The sequence below is a fragment of the Anolis sagrei genome, chromosome 11, assembly GCF_037176765.1.
Source record: "Anolis sagrei isolate rAnoSag1 chromosome 11, rAnoSag1.mat, whole genome shotgun sequence".
In the NCBI taxonomy this organism is placed as follows: domain Eukaryota; kingdom Metazoa; phylum Chordata; class Lepidosauria; order Squamata; family Dactyloidae; genus Anolis; species Anolis sagrei.
The window spans coordinates 18454779-18478474 of record NC_090031.1 but is presented as its reverse complement, the minus strand read 5'-3'; the positions used below and the strand labels follow the sequence as shown (position 1 = coordinate 18478474).

Here is a 23696-nt window from a genome sequence, read left to right as displayed (position 1 = left end):
TTGGGGGGTCAACGCAACATGAGGCACTGTATGAAGGGGTCGCGGCATTAGGAAGACTGAGAAACACTGACCTAGAATGATCAAAACAAGGACAAATAGGTTGAGATAAAGTGTTGTGTCCTAGAGTTGTGACTACATTGTGAAATAGCAATTAGAATATGGAAGGATGGGTGTTTTGTAATTTGTACATATGTAATGTGTCTTGGGGATGGCATTTAGTGTTGTATGATGACAAGAAATCTCTTCCCGGCCAGGGGCGTCCACATCCACCCCGTGTCCTGCTTCCCGCTTGGCGCTGTCGCACGCTTCGGGTCAGCTACCTCAGATCCTGAACCCCCATCATCCCTTGGGCCTCTCCCTCGAGCATCAACAGGTAAGGCAGACGTGAGGCCTTCTTGGTGGCAGAAAGTCTCATTGGCGATTTGAGGAGTGTTTGGCTGCATCCAAAGCTGCCTTGTGGTGGGTGGAAGGGGCACTTTATACCTCCTCCTGCTTTCACTACTTTCCCCCATGATGTCAAAGGCCTGTCTGCAGAACCTGTTTACACAGCTAACCATTGCATACTCAAAAACAGCCTGAAGTCATATACAGTGGAACCTCCACTTAAGAGAGTCCTCACTTGAGAGCATTTTGAGTTAAGAGTCATTGCTCGGCCTGGGTTTTGCTTTGATGTGTTTTGAGTTAAGAGTGAGTGCCAGAGTCCAGGGCTTTAGGGCTTCAAAGAAGCCACCTTCATGCTTTGTGCTCTTGTCTGGGAGATTTCTGTCCATTTTACTCTTGTCTGCTTGGAATTCGTTTTTCTTGTTTCTTGGCTGAATAGGGTTGGACTGGTTGGCCTACCAGGTCTCTTCCGACTCTAGGATTCTATGAGAAGGGGCTCCGTGACTGAAAAACTTTGAGAAGCCTTGCTGTATGGCAATCAGTCCAACAAAAGCAAAGCATATGGAGAGTCCAGAGTTTCTTTCCAAGGCCCAAGCCAAGCAATCTCACCAATGCCAGTTGTAGTTCAACCAAAGGGTTCAGCAACAGAGATTCAGGCTGTAGCATTTCCACAACGTTGCTCCCAGCAACTGCCACCTCCAGCTATTTATTTATGTGCACTCCCCTATTGGCCCTCCTCTGAGCCAACCAGTTAGATCTCCTTGTTTGGATGACATCAGTACTTAATTGCAGCCTCTTTAGCTGGATCCCCATCCCAAGCCCTGACACAGTCTCCTTCTCCTTCCAGGCCTCGTTCTGGAGCCCCTCTGCTGTTTGCGGTATGGCCACCCCTCCCACGTCTCCCGGAACAGCGCTCGACTCTTCGCAGAATTCCTCCCAGCCTTTCAGCAAATTCTTCGGAACGCCGGGTAGGTTGAATTGCATGCTGTTGTTATGGTCACAGACCAGGACATTGAAAACAGAGGGGTTAACATTAAGGCCAGAAATTCCTAATATTCAAAGCAGAAAGTCCATAATATGGAGTTGCATCTGTAAAATCTGTGGGTATAGATAATAACACAAATCAATTAAAACTTTATCTGCTAAAGTCATCCAGATGGGCCTCGAGCCGTGAGGAGAGGCGGGCAAGAAATAAAATTTATTGTTGTTATTATTATAGTCCAAAGCTTCCCAAAGTTTCATGCTTTTTAAAGATTTGCGAATTTTCATGACACAGCCATTCATTTAGACTAGCAAAGCGGAGGTTAAACCAACCCCTTACCGGAGTTAGATGTTTTATAATATACTAGCTGTACCCAGAGGCGGCCCTAGGTAATTTTCAACAGTAAGCAAACAGTATTTTGGTGCGCCCCCCTCCCCAACCAATCACTGATAATATATTTTTTGTTCATCGTGGGGGTTCTGTGTGCCATATTTGGTTCAATTCTATCATTGGTGGAGTTCAGAATGCTCTTTGATTGTAGGTGAACTATACATCCCAGTAACTACAACTCACATATGTCAAGGTCTATTTTCCCTCAAGAGCACCCCTGGGCAGAATAAACTATACTGCGAATGCTTACTTTGCGTAATGGTTGAGCCGCCCATGGCTGTACCCGCCACGCGTTGCTGTGGCCAACCCTCCCTCTCTCTTTCTCTCCTTCTCCCCCCTTCTTCCTTCTCTCCCTCTTCCCTTCCTTCCTTTTTTTCCTTTTCTTATCCTCCTCCTTCCTTCTCTTTCTCTTTCTTTCCTTCCCCTCCCTCCTTCTTTCCCTTTTCTTTCTCTCCTTTCTTCTTTCTCTACCTCTTTTTCCTTCCTTCCTTTGTTCTTTGCTATCATCCTTCCTTCTCTCTTTCCTTCTTACTTTCTCTCCTCCTTTCCTTCTCTCCTTCCTTCCCTGGCGGTGGATGAAGCCCCCCCCCCCTCGACGGACCCACCATTGTGCCATCCATTCTTAGCAAAAAACCTAGCGGAATGGACTTAAACCCCCCCCCCCAAAATAAACTATATATACATATTCACATACACCCATATACATATACACAGGCACACATACATACAGACACACACACATATATCTCTGTCTGTCTGTCTGTCTATCTATCTATCTATGCAAATGCACAAATATACACATATACACAAATATATACACAAATAGATAGATAGATGGGTGTATATGTGTGTGCATATGTGTGTATATATGTGTGTATACGTGTGTGCTTGTGTATATATGTCTATATGTATATGCGTGTATGCATGTGTATATGTAAATATATGTGTATGTGTGCATGTATGTGTGCATGTGTATATTTGTGTGTGCTTATGTATATATATGTGTGTCTGTATGCATGTATGTGTGCATGTGTATATGCGTGTATGTGTATATTTATATATAGTTTATTTTGGGGGGTTTTAAGCCCGTTCTGCTGGTTTTTTTGTGCGTTTTTAGGGGTGATGGACACTCATTGGCCTGATAGGTGTATTGTGTCCAAATTTGGTGTCAATTCGCCCAGTGGTTTTTGAGTTATGTTATTCCCACAAACGAACATTACATTTTTACTTATATAGATATGTTATTTAACAATGATACCTATATTATATAGCATATAATATTGATAGAAGTTTCATATAATCTCTGGTGTATAAACAAGGTTTGGAAATGCTTCCTTTCCTCTTACTACACTGGATTCTTACGTAGTTTCGTCTCTAGCCTCTCCATCATTGTCAACACATATTCAATTTCTGCGGAAATTACTGCAATTGAATTAAACAAATTGTGCAAATTATCAAAGTTGTGGTTGAACAGCACCAATGCTTCCACTTCTGTAAGGATTAAACCCCACTGGAGGTTTCTAAATAGAGGCTGGATGGCCATCCATGGTTGAAGGGGCTTGGTCTAGATGCCCTCTGGGGATCTCTTCACAACTCTAGTGAAATATAACCTGCCTGGGAGTCCAGTGGAGCCTTCTTCTCGGGAGGTTTTTGAACTGGAAAGTTGTCTGTTGGGAGGACTTTAACTGTGTCTAACTGGAGGTTGGACTAGATGCCTTTTGGAGGTCTCTCCCAGTGGCAGGAGGAGAAGGGGAGGAGCATATTTCAGGCAAAATGCTGGTTTGGAAAGCTCTGTTCTACACAGCCATGGGGAATTAGATGAGGCCCCTGGGTGAGAGAGAAGGCCTTGTTCACACGGGAATAACCGCCTTCGAGAGAGATAAAGCGGTGTATAAATATAATATAATAATAATAACAACAACCTTTCCTCTGCTTGGCTTAGCGGTTGGAAAAGGGACTCCACTGGGAACACCGGCCACCTCCCCACCTCCGCCGTCCTCGTCGTCGTGCATTTCGGAGGAATCTCTTCAGGGCTCCGTTCCCCCGAATACAGCTTCAGCTCACAAGAAGGTAAGGCCAGGCCTTTGGGGCCTCATTGGGGCAAATGGGAAAGAAGTGTGGGAATGGGGCTGCTCTCTTGGGAGGGAGAATCTCCATGTTTCCAGGTAGATTTGCATGAACCGGTCTCCTAATCCCCTTCACTGTCAGCCGCCTTGTTGTGAATGTCAACATGGGTTGGCTTCATCAGAAATCACAAAAATAACAATAAACAACAACAACAGCAGAAAGTTCTACATAAGGAGACCCTTTTCTCTTTGAAAAGTGTGCCCAATCTATGAGGAATACAGAGTCTGAACACCCGCCTCTTTCCAAGGTGGACAGAATGAAGGAGGACGGCGAGTATGAATGATTGAATGAATGGATTAGGAGTGAATGCTACAGTAAATGTGATGTTTTTCCTTTTTGTCTGTGTTGGAGTTAATTAGACTCCGGAACTTTCAGTTTCGTTCAAAATACTTGAAGGCTTTGTATTATTGACTTGTTCTGTATGTACAGTCTATCATAGAACCATCAGTCTTACTCAGGGCCGTAGCCAGAAAAAACTTTTGGGGGTGGGTTTTGAAAATTTCAAGGGGGGGGGGGTTGAAACCTGCATCTTAGCTCACACTGAAGCAAAGAGCACAGCAGGGGCAGAGCAGCCTTCAATAGCCTGCAGCTCCGCCCCTGTCAACCACCTCCACCAAGTCTGGCCTTCTTAATTAGAGCATTCAACACTCCCCCCCCCCCAAACTTGGTTGCTTTGCTACATCGGCTATTGGTGCAAGTATTGACAGTGTGAATAAATTGTCAATATTTGCTTGAGAAAGTGCTTGCAGTTCTGGAGGGACTCTTAATTTTTTGCGTCTCATAGACTTACCATGGGGATTTGGTTAACCAGTTCAAATTCATGAGTAAACCAGTTTTTTTTAACCTGAAAAATTTCGGGGGTGGGGGGTGTTGAACCCTTAACCCCCCCCCCCCCCCCGGGCTACAGCTCTGGTCTTACTCACAATCTTATATCAGTGACATAGAATGGAGATTGCGATGCAAGAGCCAAGATGTAGTAGATGAGAGAGAATGAGCACATGGCTCCCTTCTCCTATATAATCCAACACATGCCCGGGGACAAAGTATATGACGTGGAACTGGTCATTCCAGTCACATGGGCGTGACACAGCTTCCTTGGCCAGTCCCACTTACCGTATTTCCAGCGTACTAGTTGACTGGGCACATAAGACGACCCCTCAACTTTTCAGCTTTACCCCCCAACTTTTCAGCTTAATGGAAGGGGCTCTTCCATTCCAGGCCCACCTCGGCTGTCACTGTGGCGGCAGCGGAGGAGGAGGGGGTGATGGCGATGCAGCGGTCTGGTGAGTATATCATCTCCTCCGCTGCTGTCACATTGACAGCCGAGATGGGCCTGGAGTGGAAGAGCCCCTCGGTGAAGCTTATTATTGTTGTTATTATTATTATTATTATTATTTTACTGACACAAAAACACAGTATGTCACAGCAAACGAGATCTATATGCTGGATTTTATATCACAAAATCACAAGTCGAACACTTCCCAAGCTCCTAGGAATGTGTGATGTATTTTCAAATTATGCGTAAGGTGACCTTTTGCACTTGACAGATCGTGATTTTGTCAATGTTTATTGTTTCCAAATGCCGGCTGAGATCTTTTGGCACAGCACCCAGTGTGCTGATGGCCACTGGGACCACCTGGACTGGTTTATGCCAGAGCCTTTGCAGTTCGATTTTGAGGTCTTGAGTTTTTCCTATTGTTTTTCCTCAATGCGACTGTCACCTGGAATGGCAACATCAATCATTCAAACTTTTTTCTTTTCCACAGTCATGATGTCTGGTGTATTGTGTTCCAAAGCTTTTTCAGTCTGGATTTGAAAGTCCCACAGTATTTTTGCGTGTTAATTTTCCACTACCTTTGCAGTTTATGATCCCTTTACCAGTCCTTGACTCCTGGCAGGTGGTCCTTGTGACACAAGTTCCAATGAACCATTTGGGCCACAGAGTCGTACCTCTGTTTGTAGTCTGTGCGATTTTCTTCCCGCAACTGAGGATATGGTCCATGGTTTCATCAGCTTCCTTGCACATTCTTATATATTACTAGCCCTTCCCTGCCACGCATTGCTGTGGCCCAGTCTGGTGATCTGGAAAATAATGTAATGAGAAAATGCTGGTTTCTAATATATGTAATTTCTTTCTGCTTATGGGTAAACAGTATTTCTTGCTGTTTCTTTGCCAGTGTTGATGTGGAAATTGTCTGGTTTGCCTACTCTGGAACATTCAACAAATCTATGATACTGCATCTGTCATATACATATATGTGTGTGTGTGAATGGCTGGATGGCCCTTTTTTTAGGAGGGCTTTGATAACGTTTTCTTGCCCTGGTGAAGGGAGTTGGGCGGGATGGAAGGCAGCATTTCTCACCCTGGGAAATCAAGACCCGGGGATGGGGGGGTCACCAGGATGTCAGAAGGGTCACCAAAGACCACAAGAAAACACAGTATTGGGATGTTTGGCCCAATTCTCTCATTGGTGGGGTTTGGGATGTTCCTTGATTGTAGGTGAACTATAAATCCCAGTAACTACAAATCCCAAATGTCAAGGTCTATTTCCCCCAAACTCCACCAGTGTTCACATTTGGGCATATTGACTATTCATGCCAAGTTTGGTCCAGATCCATCATTGTTTGTGTCCACAGTGGTCTCTAGATGTAGTTGAACTACAACTCCCAAACTCAAGGTCAATGCCTGCCAAACCCTTCTAGTGTTTTCTGTTGGTCAGGGGTATCCTGTGTGCCAAGTTTGGTTTAATTCCATCGTTGGTGGAGTCCAGAATGCTCCTTGATTATAGGTGAACTATAAATCCCAGAAACTACAACTCCCAAATGACAAAATCATAATTTTTTGTGTGATGGTCACTCCTTGTGATGTGAGATGCTTTGTTGCCAAATTTGGTGTGATTTCGTTCATTGGTTCTTTTATTTTTAAGGTACTCATTACGCACAGAGCATTTATATATATATATATATATATATATATATATATATATATATATATATATAAAATTATCTATTATTATTGTTATTGTTATTGTTATTATTATTATTTATACCCCACTTTTTTCTCCACAAGGAAACTTAAAAGTGGCTTACATTAAAAGCAATTAAAAATTATTACAAACATTAAAGCAGGATTTAATGTCATGGGTATGAATACATTAAAATCAATCAATACATATACAAACTACGCTTTTCTAGGAGGAAAGGACGGATCCTGGGAGGCCCTCCTTATCCCGGCAGCAAAACATTAACAGCCTGAGAACATTCGGTAAGTTTCATCGCAGAGCTTCCTTCCGACAACAAGATCCCTTCCAGTTAGTGCTCAAGTGATGCTGCAGGGGCATTGTAATAAGGATAATGATCATCAGTATATTACCCAGCCCTCCCTGCACTGGATGTGGGTCGCAACATCATTAGAGAGATTTTAGAGATAAGAGATTTTACTTGTATTTCCTTGAGTCTCACGTGCCATGAAATCTAATGTGCACCTCGATTTTCAAAACCCTGAAAGCAAAAAAAGGAAAGGAAAGCCTTGAATGCATCTCTGCTGTAGAATGAATACACTTTAGCTGCCGGGTTCAATGTTATGGAGTTATGAGGGATGTAGTTTGACAAGGCCTTGAGCCCTCTCTTGCTGCTTCATCAAGCTACAAATCCCAACATCCCATACCATTGAGAAGTGAGGTCTGTCAAAGAGGAGCTCCGGAAGCAGCTTCCCCTTTGCCTTTGGCTCAGTGCTAAGATGACCATATGACGCAAATCTAATGCACACCTAAATGGGCCGGGCCATTTAGCCTAAAAAGGTTGAGCCTTGGACTTGAGTAAATGCATAAAACAAGATCCACCTGACCCCTCCCTTCCTCTTTCCTCCTCAGACTCCCAAGGCAGCAAAAGTTCAGTCACATTGAGTGACCTCCCCAGCATCTTAGGAGAACTGGACGGCTCTTTTGAAGACAGTGGTGAGAAGGACCGAGAGGAAGGTAGTATTATTACTGCTACTACTCTACTACTACTATTATGATGATGTTTATTTATACCCTACTTCTCTCTACACAAGGAGACTCAAAGCAGCTCAAAGGTAATTACCTCAGGGCTGATCTCTGAGAATGACCGAGAGGAAAATATTATTATTATTATTAGTAGTAGTATTCGTATTATTGTGATGTTTATATATTCCCTACTTCTCTTTCCATAAGGAGACTCAAAGCAGATATATTAATATATTATTATATTTATTATTATTATTTGTATTAGTATTAGTATTATGTTTATTATTATGTTTATTTTACATCCCACTTTATCTCTCCACAAGGAGACTCAAAGCAGATATATGCATCTATTATAATTATTCTATTTATTATTGTATTTATTATTCTATTTATTTACCTCTCCACAAGGAGACTAAAAGCAGATATATGTATCTGTTATTATATTTATTATTATATTTATTATTATGTTTATTTACACTCCACATTATCTCTCCACAAGGAGACTAAAAGCAGATATATGTATCTATTATTATATTTATTATTATTATTATTATTATATTTATTATGTTTATTTACACCTCACTATATCTCTCCACAAGGAGACTATAAGCAGATATATACATATATTATTATTATTATGTTTATTTACACCCCACTTTATCTCTCCACAAGGAGACTATAAGCAGATATATACATATGTTATTATTATTATGTTTATTATTATGTTTATTTACACCCCACTATCTCTCCACAAGGAGACTAAAAGCGGATATATGTATCTATTATTAGAACGTCTTATTATTATTATGGTTATTTCTATCCTGCTTTTTCTCTCTACAAGGAGACTCAAAGCGGCTATGTATCTGTTATTGGTACTAAAATGTAGTATTATTATTTTTATTATTATTATGTATAAATATACACTGCTTTATCTCTCCCGAAGGAGATTCAAAGCAGCTACATATCTATTATTATTATTATTATTATTATTATTATTATTATTTATAGCCCACTTTTTCTCTCCAAGAACACTCAAAGCAGCTGTGTGGCTATTATTATTATTATTATGTTTATTATTATGTTTATTATTATGTTTATTTATACCCTGCTTTAGCTCCCCACAAAGAGACCCAGCTATGTGTCTACTATTAGTTTTATTATGTTTATTTACCCCCCACTTTTTCTCTTCTCCAAATAAATCTGGGTTTTTCTTAACCTATATAGTGATTATTTTGTTTGCTTTCTTGATTGCCTTTTCCCGGAAAGTTTGTATCCGCCTACAGTAGGTCCACCAAGCGTGGATTTGGCATCTCCAGCATGTGTCCCAAGGTGGGATTTATCTATTTTGCTGATGGCCTCAGGAATCCTATAACATCTGCAGAACATTTTATAAAATGTTTTCTATTGAAAATAGTACAAAAAATCCCAATTTTCCAAATTTTCCAGATGCCATCTCGAAAGAGATCTCGGAGATCACCACTGCAGATGCGGAGCCCCTGGTGCCGCGGGGTGGCTTTGACTCTCCCTTTTTCCAGTGGGGCGAAAGTCTTTCCAGCTCCAAGAAGACCCAGTCAGCCAACTCCAGCGCACAGGGGGTGGCCCTGAACTCGGAGCCCTTGCCGCCGCTCTTGTCGTCGTTTCTGGACCAATTTGGGCCCGAGACCAACTCCCAGGAGGCGCCGAAGCAGAGCTTCACCCCCATCGAGCGGCCCTCATGCAACTCAGGGAGCCGTGAGAGTGGCACCACGGCTGCGTTGTCAGTGCCCCTGGAGCCCGGCCTGCTGACCCCCAGCCCTTGCAAGGGAGCCGGGCCCGGCTGTGAGGGGCCGTCGCGCTATGAGCATCTCTTTGAGGTGGCCTTGCCCAAGACGGCCTACCTGTTTGTGGGCAGGAAGACGGAGGAGCTGCTGAGGAAGGCCCGAGGAGGAGGAGGACTACAGCAGGAGGAAGGGCGCTGCTCTCCGGCCTCTCCCCTGGAAGTGCTGGACCGCCTCCTCCAGTACGGAGCAGACGCCCACAGCAGGGAGCTCAACAAGTAAGTTGCCCTCCAGGGGAGAACGCCTTTGTGATATGCAGCAGGCCTGGGCCAACTTCAGCCCTCCAGGTGTTTTGGACTTCAACTCTCACAATTCCTAACTTGATGCAGGTCGGAAGTCTGTAACTTGGGGTCGACGGATAGATAGGTAGATGGATAGATAGGAAGATGGATAGATAGATAGATAGATAGATAGATAGATAGATCTATCTACAGAAAGATGGATGGATGGATAGATGTACAGGAGGATAGATAAAAAGATGGATGATAATAATAATAATAATAATAATAATAATAATAATGGATGGCTAGATCTACCAGAAGATAGATAAAAAGATAGATGGATAGATAGATAGATCTTACAGGAAGATAGATAGATAAAAAGATGGATCAATGGATAGATCTACAGGAAGATAGACAGACAGACAGACAGACAGATAGATGGGTGGGTGGATGGATGGCTAGATCTACCGGAAGGTAGATAAAAAGATAGATGGATGGATGATTGATAGATAGATAGATAGATAGATAGATAGATCTACAGGAAGATAGATAGATAAAAAGATGGATGGATGGATAGATCTACAGGAAGATAGATAGATAGATAGATAGACAGACAGACAGACAGACAGACAGACAGATAGATGGATAGGATGGATAGATGGATAGATCTACAGGTAGATAGAAAGATGGATGGATAGATAGACAGATAGATCTACAGGAAGATAGATAGATACAAAGATGGGTGGATGGATAGATCTACAGGAAGATAGATAAAAAGATGGATGGATGGATGGATCTGCAAGAAGATAGCTAGATAAAAAGATAAATGGATGGATGGATAGATAGATCTACAGGAAGATAGATAGATAGATAGATAGATAGATAGATAGACAGATCGATCAATAGATAAGATAGATAAGATGGATAGATGGATGAATGGATGGATGGGTGGATCTACAGGAAGATAGATAAAAAGATGGATGGATGGATTGATGGGTGAATGGATAGATAGATGGATGGATAGATCTACAAGAAGGTGGATAAAAAAGATGGATAACTAGATCTACAGGAAGATGGATAGATTTTCAGATAGATGATAGATAGATAGATAGATAGATAGATAGATAGATAGATAGATCTACAGGAAGATAGATAAAAAGTTGGATGGATGGATCTACAGGAAGATAGCTAGATAAAAAGTTAGCTGGATGGATGGATGGATAGAGGTACAGGAAGACAGATAGACAGACAGACAGATGGACGGATGGACAGACTAGATGGATAGATAGATCTACAGGAAGATAGATAGATAGATAAAAAGATGGATGGATGGATAGATAGATCTACAGGAAGATTGATAGATAGGTGGGTGGGTGGATAGATGTATGGACGTATTTGTTGTTGCTCAAGGGCTGCCTTGCCGTCCAACATAAATCATCATTCCCTTCGTATGCTTGTTTTCAGGCTACCCTTGCCAAGTAAATCCGCTGACTGGACTCACTTTGGAGGTAAACAGAAACTCTTTTCATTCTTGGCCCAGAAGAAAAGGGCCGCTTTGTTTTGTTTTGATATATATCTTTATTGAGAATACAACTCACTCCTCAGGAGTAGGAGCTTAAAGAGAAAAACTGTTACACATCTTATTTTTCCATTGTTTTACATAAAAAGAGTGGGGAGAATCCATTAAGGAAAGTCAGAAAGGAGATAGAAAGAGAGAAAGAGGGGGGAAAAAGAAAATAAAACGTAAAAACAAACTTCCAATAATCAGATAACAATAAAAAAATAACAATAATCAGATCATGATTAAGTGAGAAGATTTTCAACTTGGGGAGACCTGGAACTTTCGGGTTGTTTTGAGCTTGTGATGGAAACCTAGCTTGGGTTTGGCCTTTTGTATCGTTGCTTATTAGGCATAGACACTGGTTTGTTATTTGATGGTATGAATGGCCCCATTAGATGGCCCCATTTGTGGGGTTCACAGTGTTCTTTGGTTGTGGGTGAACTAAAATTCCCATCCTCCAGGGTCAATTTCCCCTGACCCCCCCCCCCCTCCCCCGTTAGTTAAATTTGGCTGTGACATGTTCCTCCGTTCCTTCTGCGCAGGTTCCCCTCCCTCAGACGAGATCCACACGCTGCGCAACCAGCTGCGGCTGCTGCACAACCAGCTCCTGTACGAACGCTTCAAGCGGCAGCAGCATGCCTTGCGCAACCGGCGCCTCCTGCGGAAAGTCATCAAGGCCGCTGCCCTGGAAGAACACAACGCCGCCATGGTGGGTGAGAGAACTGGCTGGGTCAAACGCTTGTGTGGCTGAGGGGGGAAAGGAAAGGGCCCAAGGCTGTTAGGAATGGTGGGAGTTGAAGTCCAAAACACCTGGAGGGAGAGCCCAAGTTGGCCCATACTGGTTTTTATCCTACAGCTGTGGCGATATTGAACTCCATGGCATCCCATTGGTGTGGCATTGGGGGATATGCCATGGCGATTAGAATGTGGAGGGATGGGTGTGTTGTTTTGTGGTGTGTGCTGGAGAAGGTATTGAATTTCGTTGTGCAATAGCACCACGACAATAAAACTATTTATATATTTATTTACAGTATTTGTATACCAAGTTCTTGTGGGTTTTTCCAGGCTATATGGCCATGTTCTAGAGGCATTTCTCCTGACATTTCGCCTGCATCTATGGCAAGCATCCTCAGAGGTGAGGTCTGTTTTGTAACTGGGAAAAGGTTACCAGTTACCCAAAAAGGTTTCCCAGTTATCAAACAGACCTCACTACCTCTAAGGATGCTTGCCATAGATGCAGGCGAAACGTCAGTAGAAATGCTTCTAGAACATGGTCATATAGCCCGAAAAAACCCACAAGAACTTAGTGATTCCAGCCATGAAAGCCTTCGACAATATTTGTATACTGTTTTTCTCACCCCGAGGGGTGAGAAAACTACAGTGTTCCCTCACTACTTCATGGTTCAGTTTACTCAGACTTACTGTTTTGCAGATTTCTGTAAATATTAATCTAAAATATAAAATATTTATGTACATTACAAAGGGCCTCAGAAAGGGAGGCTGGTGTGTGGCCTGGAACTCTCTCCGTGGCTCCGCTTGCCCTCCCGCAACTTGGAGCAATTGTGTGGCTGCTCCTTCCCGAAGGCACCTGCCTTCCCGCACCTTAGGCTGCTTTTCTGTCGGGGTTTGCAGAGGCCAGGGAGGCAGGTCTTCCCCGCTGCGCCTCAGGCTACCACACTTCTGGGGTCCTGAGGCGCGGTGGGGAGGGCCTGCCTGCTGCCTGCATGGCTCCGGAGACTTCTGGGGTCCACAGAGGCCAGGGAGGCAAGCCTTCCCCTCCACGCCTCAGGACCCCGGAAGTGCGGCGGCTTGAGGCGCGGCGGGGAAGGCCTGTCTCCCTGGCCTCTGCAGACCCCAGGGAGGGAAGGTCTGCCTGCTGCCGCCTGCGTAGCTCCGGAGGCCAAGGAGGCAGGCAGACAGTCTCAGGATGGGCCAGGAGGAGCGGCTGCACAAGCCCTCCAAGTTGCGAGAGGGCAAGTGGAGCCAGTGAAGGGAGTTCTGGTGCGCACACCAGCCTCCCTTTCTGAGGTATGCTAAAATAATGTATAAATATTAAAATTAATATAGCGTCCCTACTTTGCGGATTATCACTTATCGCAGGTGGTCCTGGAATGATAGATAGGCAGACAGACAGACAGACAGATAGATAGGATGGATAGATCTACAAGAAGATAGATAGATAGATAGATAGATAGATAGATAGATAGATAGATAGATAGATAGATAAAAAGATGAATGGGTGGGTGGATAGATAGATCGATCTACAGGAAGAATAGATAGATAGATAGATAGATAGATAGATAGATAGATAGGATGGATAGATCTACAAGAAGATAGATAGATAGATAGATAGATAGATAGATAGATAGATAAAAAGGGATGGATGGATAGATCTACGGGTAGATAGATAGATAGATAGATAGATAGATAGATAGATAGGATGGATAGATAGATAGAACTACAGGAAGATAGATAGATAGATAGATAGATAGATAGATAGATAGATAGATAGGATGGATGGATAGACCTACAAGAAGATAAATACATAAAAAAGATAGATAGTTCTACAGGAAGATAGATGGATGGATAGATAGATAAGATGGATAGATAGATCTACAAAAAGATAGATAAAAAAGATGGATGGATGAATAGATTACAGGAAAGTAGATAGATAGAAGGGAGTTGGTTGCTATGTCCATGGGTTTCCAGGGGCCTTGACGTGGGGTCTCTGCTTCCGGACAGAAAGACCAGCTGCGCCTGCAGGAGAAGGACATCCAGGCGCTGAAGCTGAGCCTGCAGAAGGAGCAGGCCAAGGCCCGGCTCTCCCAGGAGGAGAATGCCAGCGCCGTGGCCCAGCTCCAGGGCCAGATCCGCCAGCTGCAGCAGGAGCGCCAGGAGTACTACGGGCAGAGCCAGGAGCGGAAGGTAGGCCAGCAGGCTGTACTTCAGTCAAGAAGCCCTTCTCCTTTGGGGACGATGGAGCTGGGGGTGGCCTTCCCCAAACTAGCTGTGGTCGATCCAAAGTTCTCATTTTTGCCAAAAAGCGGAAGCCTGTGTCTGTTGGTCATGGGGGTTCTGTGTGGGAAATTTGTCCCAATTCTGTCGTTGGTGGGGTTCAGAATGCTCTTTGATTGTTGGTGAACTATAAATCTAAGTAACTACAACTGCCAAATGTCAAGGTCTATTTCTCCCAAACTCCAGCTGTGTTCATATTTGGGCATATTCATTATTCGTGCCAAGTTTGGTCCAGATCCATCATTGTTTGAGTCCACAGTGCTCTCTGGATGTAGGTGAACTACAACTTCCAAACTCAAGGTCAAAGCCCACCAAACCCTTCTAGTGTTTTCTGTTGTCATGGGAGTCCTGTGTGCCACGTTTGGTTCAATTCCATCATTGGTGGAGTTTAGAATGCTCTTTGATTGTAAGTAAACTATAAACCCCAGCAACTACAACTCCCAAATGACAAAATCAATTTTTTTGAGTGATGGTCACTCATTGGGTAGTAGGTGTGTTGTGTACAAATTTGGTGGCAATTCATCCAGTGGTTTTTGAGTTATGTTAATCCCACAAACGAACATTACATTTTTATTTATATAGATTACTAAAACTGTTGAGATTAACTTCACAATTCAGCAGCAGATCAGTTGCACAACTTCAGCGCTTTCCAGTAGCTTCTTCATTAACAGTATTTTCAGTCAATTGCTCCCACAGCCTGCAGTCACTCTGGAACCTTTTACAGAAACTTGAACACATGCCCGGCCATTGTCAGTTTTACCATTGTCTTTTCCCCAGTCTAGATGATATTGCAAACTTACCACAGCATACAGTTATATCTTGTCTTAGCAGACAGGTTCTGTTATTACATATAGCCTTCGACGAACAACATCACAGCACAAGGAGAAATATACACTGTACATGACTTCCTTATATACAATTCTATACAATTACACATAGCAATCTCTGATTGGTTCCCAACTCATTAACTTAACTCAGACCCAGGATTACATCATTCACAATCACCTGGACTAGGCCAGAACACGTTCCCCAAATGAAGTTCTATATAGAGTTAGTGCATGACTCAGCATTTCCAATAGAAGCCTATTAGCACTGCATGACGCAGCTATATTACATTACAATACATTGTAAAACCCGACAAAAACTACAGACTGTATACAGGAGTAGCAAAAGACACATCTTTCCTTCTAGCTGTACATCGTTGGAAGAGAACACATGCTTATCTGATTCTCTGAAATGCATCACATAACAGGAACTCTCCAAAGTTACGCTCTAGGCATTAAGCACAGCTCTGTGCATTTAACCCTTACACTGCATTGCATAACTACACCACACACAGAGTTTAAACTACAAACAATATTTCATTACGTTTAAACCAACGTTCCAACAGCCTGCAGGTCAGTCAAGAGCAGGCTTTTGGATCTTGGCTTCCCTCATAATCTGACACTTGCAGCCAAGACAGCTTGTTCCCCCACCACGCCGTTGATTCCGTGCTTATCTCCGCATTTTGATCCATTCCACCCAGAGGAATATAACTGTGTTGTGATGTTAGAATCATAGAATCATAGAATCAAAGAGTTGGAAGAGACCTCATGGGCCATCCAGTCCAACCCCCTTCTAAGAAGCAGGAATATTGCATTCAAATCACTCCTGACAGATTGCCATCCAGCCTCTGTTTAAAAGCTTCCAAAGAAGGAGCCTCCACCACACTCCGGGGCAGAGAGTTCCACTGCTGAACGGCTCTCACAGTCAGGAAGTTCTTCCTAATGTTCAGATGGAATCTCCTCTCTTGTAGTTTGAAGCCATTGTTCCGCGTCCTAGTCTCCAAGGAAGCAGAAAACAAGCTTGCTCCCTCCTCCCTGTTGCTTCCTCTCACATATTTATACATGGCTATCATATCTCCTTTCAGCCTTCTCTTTTTCAGGCTAAACATGCCCAGCTCCTTAAGCTGCTCCTCATAGGGCTTGTTCTCCAGACCCTTGATCATTTTAGTCGCCCTCCTCTGGACACATTCCAGCTTGTCAATATCTCTCTTGAATTGTGGTGCCCAGAATTGGACACAATATTCCAGGTGTGGTCTAACCAAAGCAGAATAGAGGGGTAGCATTACTTCCCTGGACCTAGACACTATGCTCCTATTGATGCAGGCCAAAATCCCATTGGCGTTTTTTGCCGCCACATCACATTGTTGGCTCATGTTTAACTTGTTGTCCACGAGGCCTCCAAGGTCTTTGTCACACGTACTGCTCTCGAGCCAGGCATTGTCCCCCATTCTGTATCTTTGCATTTCATTTTTTCTGCCTAAGTGGAGTATCTTGCATTTGTCCCTGTTGAACTTCATTTTGTTAATGTTGTTGGTGTATGCCCATAAAGGCTGTGTGTATGTGTGTATATACGCCTGATGACATGGCTTCTCCCGCAGACCAAGCTGGAGGACTGCCACACCGTCATTGGGGATCTGCAGCTGGAGCTCAAGAAGGCCAGCAACAAGGTCTGCCACACGGAGCTGCTCCTCAGCCAGGTCTCTCAGAAGGTAAGGAAGGACATGGGCAGCCACGTCCTGACCACGTGGAATAGTGCAGTGACAATTTGGAATTTCAGATAATGTGATTTTAAATACTGTTTTAAAGTTTGATACGTTTTAATATGTCTGTTTATATTTTTATTATTAAAGTTTTAATAAGATTTTTAAAAACTTAAGAGGAAAGGCTTTTACATCGAAAGTGTTAGAACATATTCATTTTGAATAGGAAAGTGGGAATAAGAAAGACAGGATGCGAAGAAGAAAAGAGATCCAAAGGAATATATATATATATATACCATATATTCTCGTGTATAAGACTACTTTTTAACCCAAGAAAATCTTCTCAAAAGTCAAGGGTCGTCTTATACGCGGGGTCGTCTTATACGCAGGAGTACACTTGTATGCGGGAGTAGTCTTATACACGGAGGTCTTATAGAGTGGGTGCTGAAACTTCCAATCGGATTGGAGAATCTGTGGTTGCCGCATATGGTGGGGAAAGCTCAAAAATTGTAATGGCCGTGTCCCTGTTGTATGCAGCAACTGTATGAAAGCAAGGGTGACGCTGTACAAGTACGGTAGAAGAAAATCCATTCATCAGGATTCGTGCACTTAATTCGACCCCGATGGTGAGGTGAAGGGGTGCCTCACCAGGAAGGGGTAAGTGAAGGGCGGAGCTAGCTGCAGGCTTCCGGGGTGCCCGGGGTATGGAAAAAAGAGATAGAGTGGCTCTGGGCCCAGAAAAACACACCTCTTTTACCTGTCTGGCCCGCCCTTGAATCCTATTACCATACCTCCTCCTCCGCCTTTCAGATCTCGCTCCTGAAGACTGCAGTGAAGTGGTGCAGGTGCGCATGTGTGAGATCTGAGAGGCAGAGAAGGAGGTACAGTAATAAGAAAATTACCATATTGAAATCAAATCTAATGCTTTTAAAAATTTTAATTGGTGTGCGTTGTAACAGGGGTAGTCTTATACGGCAAATATATAACAATCTCTATATTTTAACTGGAAAAGTTGGGGGGCGTCTTATTTATTTATTTATTTATTATTTGAACTCATATGCCGCCACTCCCCTGGGGCTTGGAGCGGCTTACAAGAATGACTAAAATCTAACACAGTTTAAAAACAATTTAAAACAATTTAAAAACAGCAATATCAAAAATCAAAGGCCTGTCGAAACAGGTATGTCTTACATGCCCTGCGGAAAGCTGGTAAGTCCCGCAAGGCACGGACTTCGGGTGGCAGAGTATTCCAGAGTGATGGTGCCACTGCTGTGAAGGCTCTGCGTCTGGTTGCTATTAGGCGCAAGGTCTTGACACTGGGGACTTCCAATAGATCTTGGTCCTCAGAACAGAGGGATCTCTGGGGTTGGTAGGGGGTGAGGCAGTCCCTGAGGTACATCGGCCCCAGACCATGCAAGGCCTTAAAGGTGAGTACCATCACTTTGAAAGTGATCTGGTGCTCAATTGGTAACCAATGCAGCTGTATATGCCCAGTCGACTTATATGTCGATGTGCGTGTGTGTGTGTGTGTGTGTGTGTGTGTGTATATATATATATATAAAAACCTAGAAATGCAAATAGTAGCAATAGTAAAAATTAAGAAATTGAAAAAAAAAGTTGACTACCATTTAGTCTTTGGTGGTCTTTAAAGCCTTCTTTCTTCAAGCTACCTATGTTAAAGAGTTATCTTCTTCGCCTTTATTTTCTCCTTAGTTTTTTAAAGTAATGATTTCTATTTTCCATTGTTTAAAATAGTATTTTACTGCGTCCCAGTTTGTTTGTTTATTTGCTTGTTTATTTTACTACACAATGTTCCCTCACTTATCGCGGCTGTTATGTTCCAGGACCACCTGTGATAAGTGAAATTCTGCAAAGTAGGGACGTCTCCTCCCCGCCCCTACTCACTCCTTGCCCTCTTTACCTTCCTCCTCATCAGCGCCCCCCTTCCCGCCAACAGGCCTGGCCCGGGTGCTGCGGCTGCTCCAGAAGCGGCGGTTGAGGCACCTCATCGGCGCCTGGGCTTCTTGCCGCCACTTGCGCCCGCAACGCCTCCGCCGCCTTCTCAGTCGCTCCAGAAGCGGATATTCCTGGCAGAGGAGGCACCGCTTCTAGAGCGATTGAGGAGGTGGCAGGGGTGTCACAGGGCCCAAGTGGCGGCAAGAGGCCCAGTGGTGACGAGGTGTCTCCTCCACCAGTTCTGGAGCCATTAGCAGTTACGGTACCCGGGCCAGGCCTGTTGGCGGGTAGGGAAGTGCCGAGGAGGAGGAGAAGGAAGGTAAAGGGGGCAGCAGCGGAGCAGTTGCAGCAATTTCTAGACGACACAGCTGGACTAGATCTCTTCCAGTCCAGCTTCTGTGCGGGGCATGGGGCAGAGACTGTGCTGGTCTCCATCACGGATCACCTTCGATGCCAGCTTGACCTGGGCGGGTCAGCGCTGCTTGTGTTATTGGATCTCACAGCAGCATTTGACACAGTCGACCACAATCTTTTGACCCACCGCCTTGCTGTTGCTGGAGTCAGGGGGAGAGCTTTAAACTGGCTGTCCTCCTTTCTTCACAACTGTTGACAGCGAGTGGAGAGGGGAGGCCTGGTCTCTGAGAGGTCCCCTCTATCTTGTGGGGTTCCTCAGGGGGCCATTCTCTCCCCTCTGTTATTTAACATCTATATGCGACCACTTGCTCAGCTGGTTCGAGGTTTGGGACTGGAGTGTTACCAGTACGCCGATGACACTCAGCTGGTGCTGAAGATGGAAGGCCGACCGGACTCTGTACCCAATTGTTTCCATCTGTGCCTCGAGGCTGTTACTGGATGGCTGCGTGCCAGCAGGTTGAGGGTGAATCGGAGATCCTATGGCTGGGTCAACCAGGCAGTGGGGACACCCAGTTGCCTACCTTGGATTGTGAGGCGCTACGCCCGTCATCATTGGTCAAGAGTCTGGGAGTCCTTTTGGACCCTCTGCTGACGATGGAGGCCCAGGTCTCCGCCGTTAGCAGAACCACTTTTTTTCATCTGTGGCAGGCTAGACGGCTGGCCCCCTCCCTGTCCAGGGATGACCTAGCTACGGTGATCCAGGCTAAGGTCATCACAAGACTGGACTACTGTAACGCCCTCTACATTGACCTTCCTCTGTCGGTGATCCGGAAGCTCAAGTTGGTACAAAACGCAGCTGCTTGGCTTCTTGCGGGAACTCCGATGAGATACCACATGACACCAATCTTACTACAGCTGCATTGGTTACCAATTGAGCACCGGATCACTTTCAAAGTGATGGTACTCACCTTTAAGGCCTTGCATGGTCTGGGGCCGATGTACCTGAGGGACTGCCTCACCCCCTACCAACACCAGAGATCCCTCCGTTCTGAGGACCAAGATCTATTGGAATTTCCCAGTGTCGAGACCTTGCGTCTAACAGCAACCAGACGCAGAGCCTTCACAGCAGTGGCACCATCACTCTGGAAAACTCTGCCACCTGAAGTCCGTGCCTTGCGGGACTTATCAGCTTTCCGCAGGGCATGTAAGATATCTATTTCGACGGGCCTTTGATCTCTGATTGTTTTTAAATTGTTTTAAATTGTTTTAAAATTGTGTTCGATTTTAGCCTGTTCTTGTAAGCCGCTCCGAGTCCCAGGGGAGTGGCTGCATATAAGTTCCAATAATTAATAAATAAAGAGGTCAAGGAGTGAGTGAGAGAGTGAGAGAGAGAGGAGGGGGCGTCCCTACTTCGCGGAATTTATGCAGATTGTCCTGGAATGTAACACCCGTGATAACATAACACCCGGAGGAGGAAGGTAAAGAGGGCGAGGAGGGAAGAAGAGCTGCCCTTAGAGGGAAAAAGAGCCCATTGGGTGAGTGAGAGTTATAGAGAGAGAGAGGGGCACTTTGTCATCTCCTGGGCCTCTTGCTACCAGCATCACGGGGCCCAAGCGGTGGCAAGAGGCCCAGGCAATGACGAGGTGCCTCTCTCTCTCTCTCTCTCTCACTCAATCGGTGGGAAGGGAGGCGCCAAGGAGGATGAAGGTAAAGAGGGTGAGGAGTCTGAGACTATGCCGCAACTGCCACCACCAGATCTGCATCCAGAGCGCATTGGTGGGGCCTTTCTGCTCAGTGTTCTCTTGCTCCTTGTACTTGTATATTTTAAATTCATTTTTTTTTAACCGCAAAACAGAGAGTCCGCAAAAAGCAAACCGCGAAGTAGTGAGGGAACAATGTATATGTATGTTTACATGGCATCGATTCATTGCCTATACATGGAAGCCGCCTTGAGTTCCCTACGGGATTGAGAAAGGCAGGTATAAATGTGGTAAATAAATAAATAAATTATAGTCCTCAACGAGGAAATCCTTTCCTCTTGTCATTTAATCCCATTTTACCACAATATATTATTGACTCAAGTTTTTTATTTATTTATTTATTTACAGTATTTATATACCGCTTTTCTCACCCCTAGGGGGACTCAAAGCGGTTTATTTTAGTCTTCTGTTACAGGAGTTTTAGCAGAGTGATGAGTACCTGTTTGTCTGTGTATTTTGGTTGTTTATTGTTGATAGTGGTCAGTGGGCAAATCAATAAACAGATCTATCAATCTTTTCTCCTCTCAGCTATCCAACAGCGAATCAGTCCAGCAGCAGATGGAGTTCCTGAACCGGCAGCTTCTGGTCCTGGGGGAGGTGAACGAGTTGTACTTGGAGCAGCTCCAGCACAAGCATGCCGACACCACCAAGGTATTATTATTATTATTATTATTATTATTATTATATTTATTTAAGGAGCCCGCAATAGCACAGATAGGACTGTAACCTGACAGATAGGATTGTTGTTATTGTGTGCTTTCAAGTTGTTTCAAACTAAGATTGTCCCTGAGTGAGGGCCGGGTAAATGACCTTGGAGGGCCGTATCTGGCCCCCGGGTTCTTTCTAGCCCTCTTTAGGCAGTAATTCCAGGAGCAGAGAATGGGAAATCTTCCTATTTCTAGTCTGAACAAAATCTGGCTACCAGTATTAAAAAAAACTCTAAAATTATAACTGTAAATGAAGAACAACACTCAAACACAGGGGAACTCCAGACAAGAAACAATCAGGGCCAGCTAATCACCTCTCAACCAAGGATTCTCCTTAAAAACTGTCAGGCTATGAAATGGTAATCAAGGTGGCCAATTGAAACATTCATACCTACCTCCAACAGACAAGAGTTCTTTCTCCCACCCTGGATCTTCCACAATTTTCCTAGTTAAAGGTTTTCCTCTGACATGAAGTCCAGTCGTGTCTGACTCTGGGGTGTGGTGCTCACCTGCATTTCTAAGTCGAAGAGCCGGCGTTGTCCATAGACACCTCCATGGTCATGCGGCTGGCATGACTGCATGGAGCGCCAGGGCAGCCTCCCTTGGCTGGCTCACGCTGCCCATCAGGCCCAAGCCAGGGGAGGAGCCTGCCAGGGGAGCCTGCCAGGGGAGGAGCAGCCCCGCGAGGTGCTTTACGCGCGAGTAGGCCACGCGGAGCAGCTGCCCTTGACTGGCTCACACTGCCCATTGGGCCTGATGGATAGCGTGAGCCTGCCAAGGGAGGAGCTGCCCCGCGCGGCCTACTCGCACGTAAAGCACCTTGCGAGATCCTTTACGCGCGAGTAGGCCACGTGGAGCAGCTGCCCTTGGCTGGCTCACGCTGCCCATTGGGTTTGACGGATAGCATGAGCCAGCCAAGGGAAGGGGCACTGTTTGGGGGGGGGGGGCACTCCTCCTCCGCAGGCCGGATAAGTGCCCTTGGTGGGCCGGAAATGGCCCGCGGGCCGTAGTTTGGGGACCCCTGAACTAAGACAAGCTGACTGCATCAGTTCCAGACAGATGTTTCCTTCTCAAGTAAAGAGCACAGTGTTTGATTTCCTTCACTTAAAAGGACCATTGTCTCTGGCAATGTAAACATGTTGTTTTCCACCAAGAGTTCATCATTCATCAGTAGTTCTCATCGGCAACAGTTCTTCACCTCCTTCCGTAATTTTCCAGACCCCAGTTATTCTTAGGATGGTGTCTTCAGCCTTATATACGCCCCTGTCATCCTGATTTCATACCATTTTATTCAAGCCACACATGATATTTCTCACAGTACGAGTCGCCGGGGTTGCGGTGACGCTAGGCTGGAGCCCACCACCTTCTTCCTTTCCTGCTAGGAAGTGGAGCTGATGCAGGTGGCCTTCCGGAAGGAGCAGGAGCGGGCCAAGGGCTGCCTCCTGCAACAGGCCCAGCAGTTGGAGGCCTCCCAGAAGCGCAACCTGGAGCTGGAAGCCCAGTTGGCCAAGCGGGACCACCTCCTCCTGGAGCAGAAGAAGTACCTGGAGGACGTCAAGCTCAAGGCCAGGTAGCGGGCCGCACGGGGGCTTGGGCAGGCTGCAAGGGAAACATGGTCGGGGTGCTTGCGATGCTGCCGGGAGGGAAGGCTCCTTCCACACAGGCCGCCCGAGGGCAGCTGGGTCCTTATGGGGAACAATGTAAACAGGAGCGAGGAGTGTGAGGCAGCGGCGCAAAAAGCCAATGGGATTTTGGGCTGCATCCAAAGGAGTCTCGTGTCCAGACTGAGGGAAGAAGTCTTGGTGCCTCTGTATTCTGCTTTGGGCAGACCTCTTTCCCTGGAATCACACTGTGTCCAGTTCTTGGCATCTCTGGGGCCAGAGTGAAGAGAGGGGGCCCGGGAAGACAGTTCCAT

At 45.1% G+C, this 23696-nt stretch overlaps 1 protein-coding gene across 1 annotated transcript in view; it reads left to right on the top strand.

Annotated features, from left to right (window-relative positions):
- The window catches only part of TSC1 (TSC complex subunit 1), a 68798-nt gene that overhangs the window by 27772 nt on the left and 17330 nt on the right, over positions 1 to 23696 (top strand). Inside the window, exons 10-21 of the mRNA XM_067471982.1 lie at positions 255 to 373; positions 1229 to 1349; positions 3696 to 3823; positions 7076 to 7145; positions 7753 to 7857; positions 9313 to 9901; positions 11369 to 11412; positions 12008 to 12174; positions 14208 to 14390; positions 16903 to 17013; positions 21603 to 21725; positions 23164 to 23351. Coding sequence (XP_067328083.1) covers positions 255 to 373; positions 1229 to 1349; positions 3696 to 3823; positions 7076 to 7145; positions 7753 to 7857; positions 9313 to 9901; positions 11369 to 11412; positions 12008 to 12174; positions 14208 to 14390; positions 16903 to 17013; positions 21603 to 21725; positions 23164 to 23351 — 1948 coding nt within the window. The remainder of the gene's footprint in view (positions 1 to 254; positions 374 to 1228; positions 1350 to 3695; positions 3824 to 7075; positions 7146 to 7752; positions 7858 to 9312; positions 9902 to 11368; positions 11413 to 12007; positions 12175 to 14207; positions 14391 to 16902; positions 17014 to 21602; positions 21726 to 23163; positions 23352 to 23696) is intronic.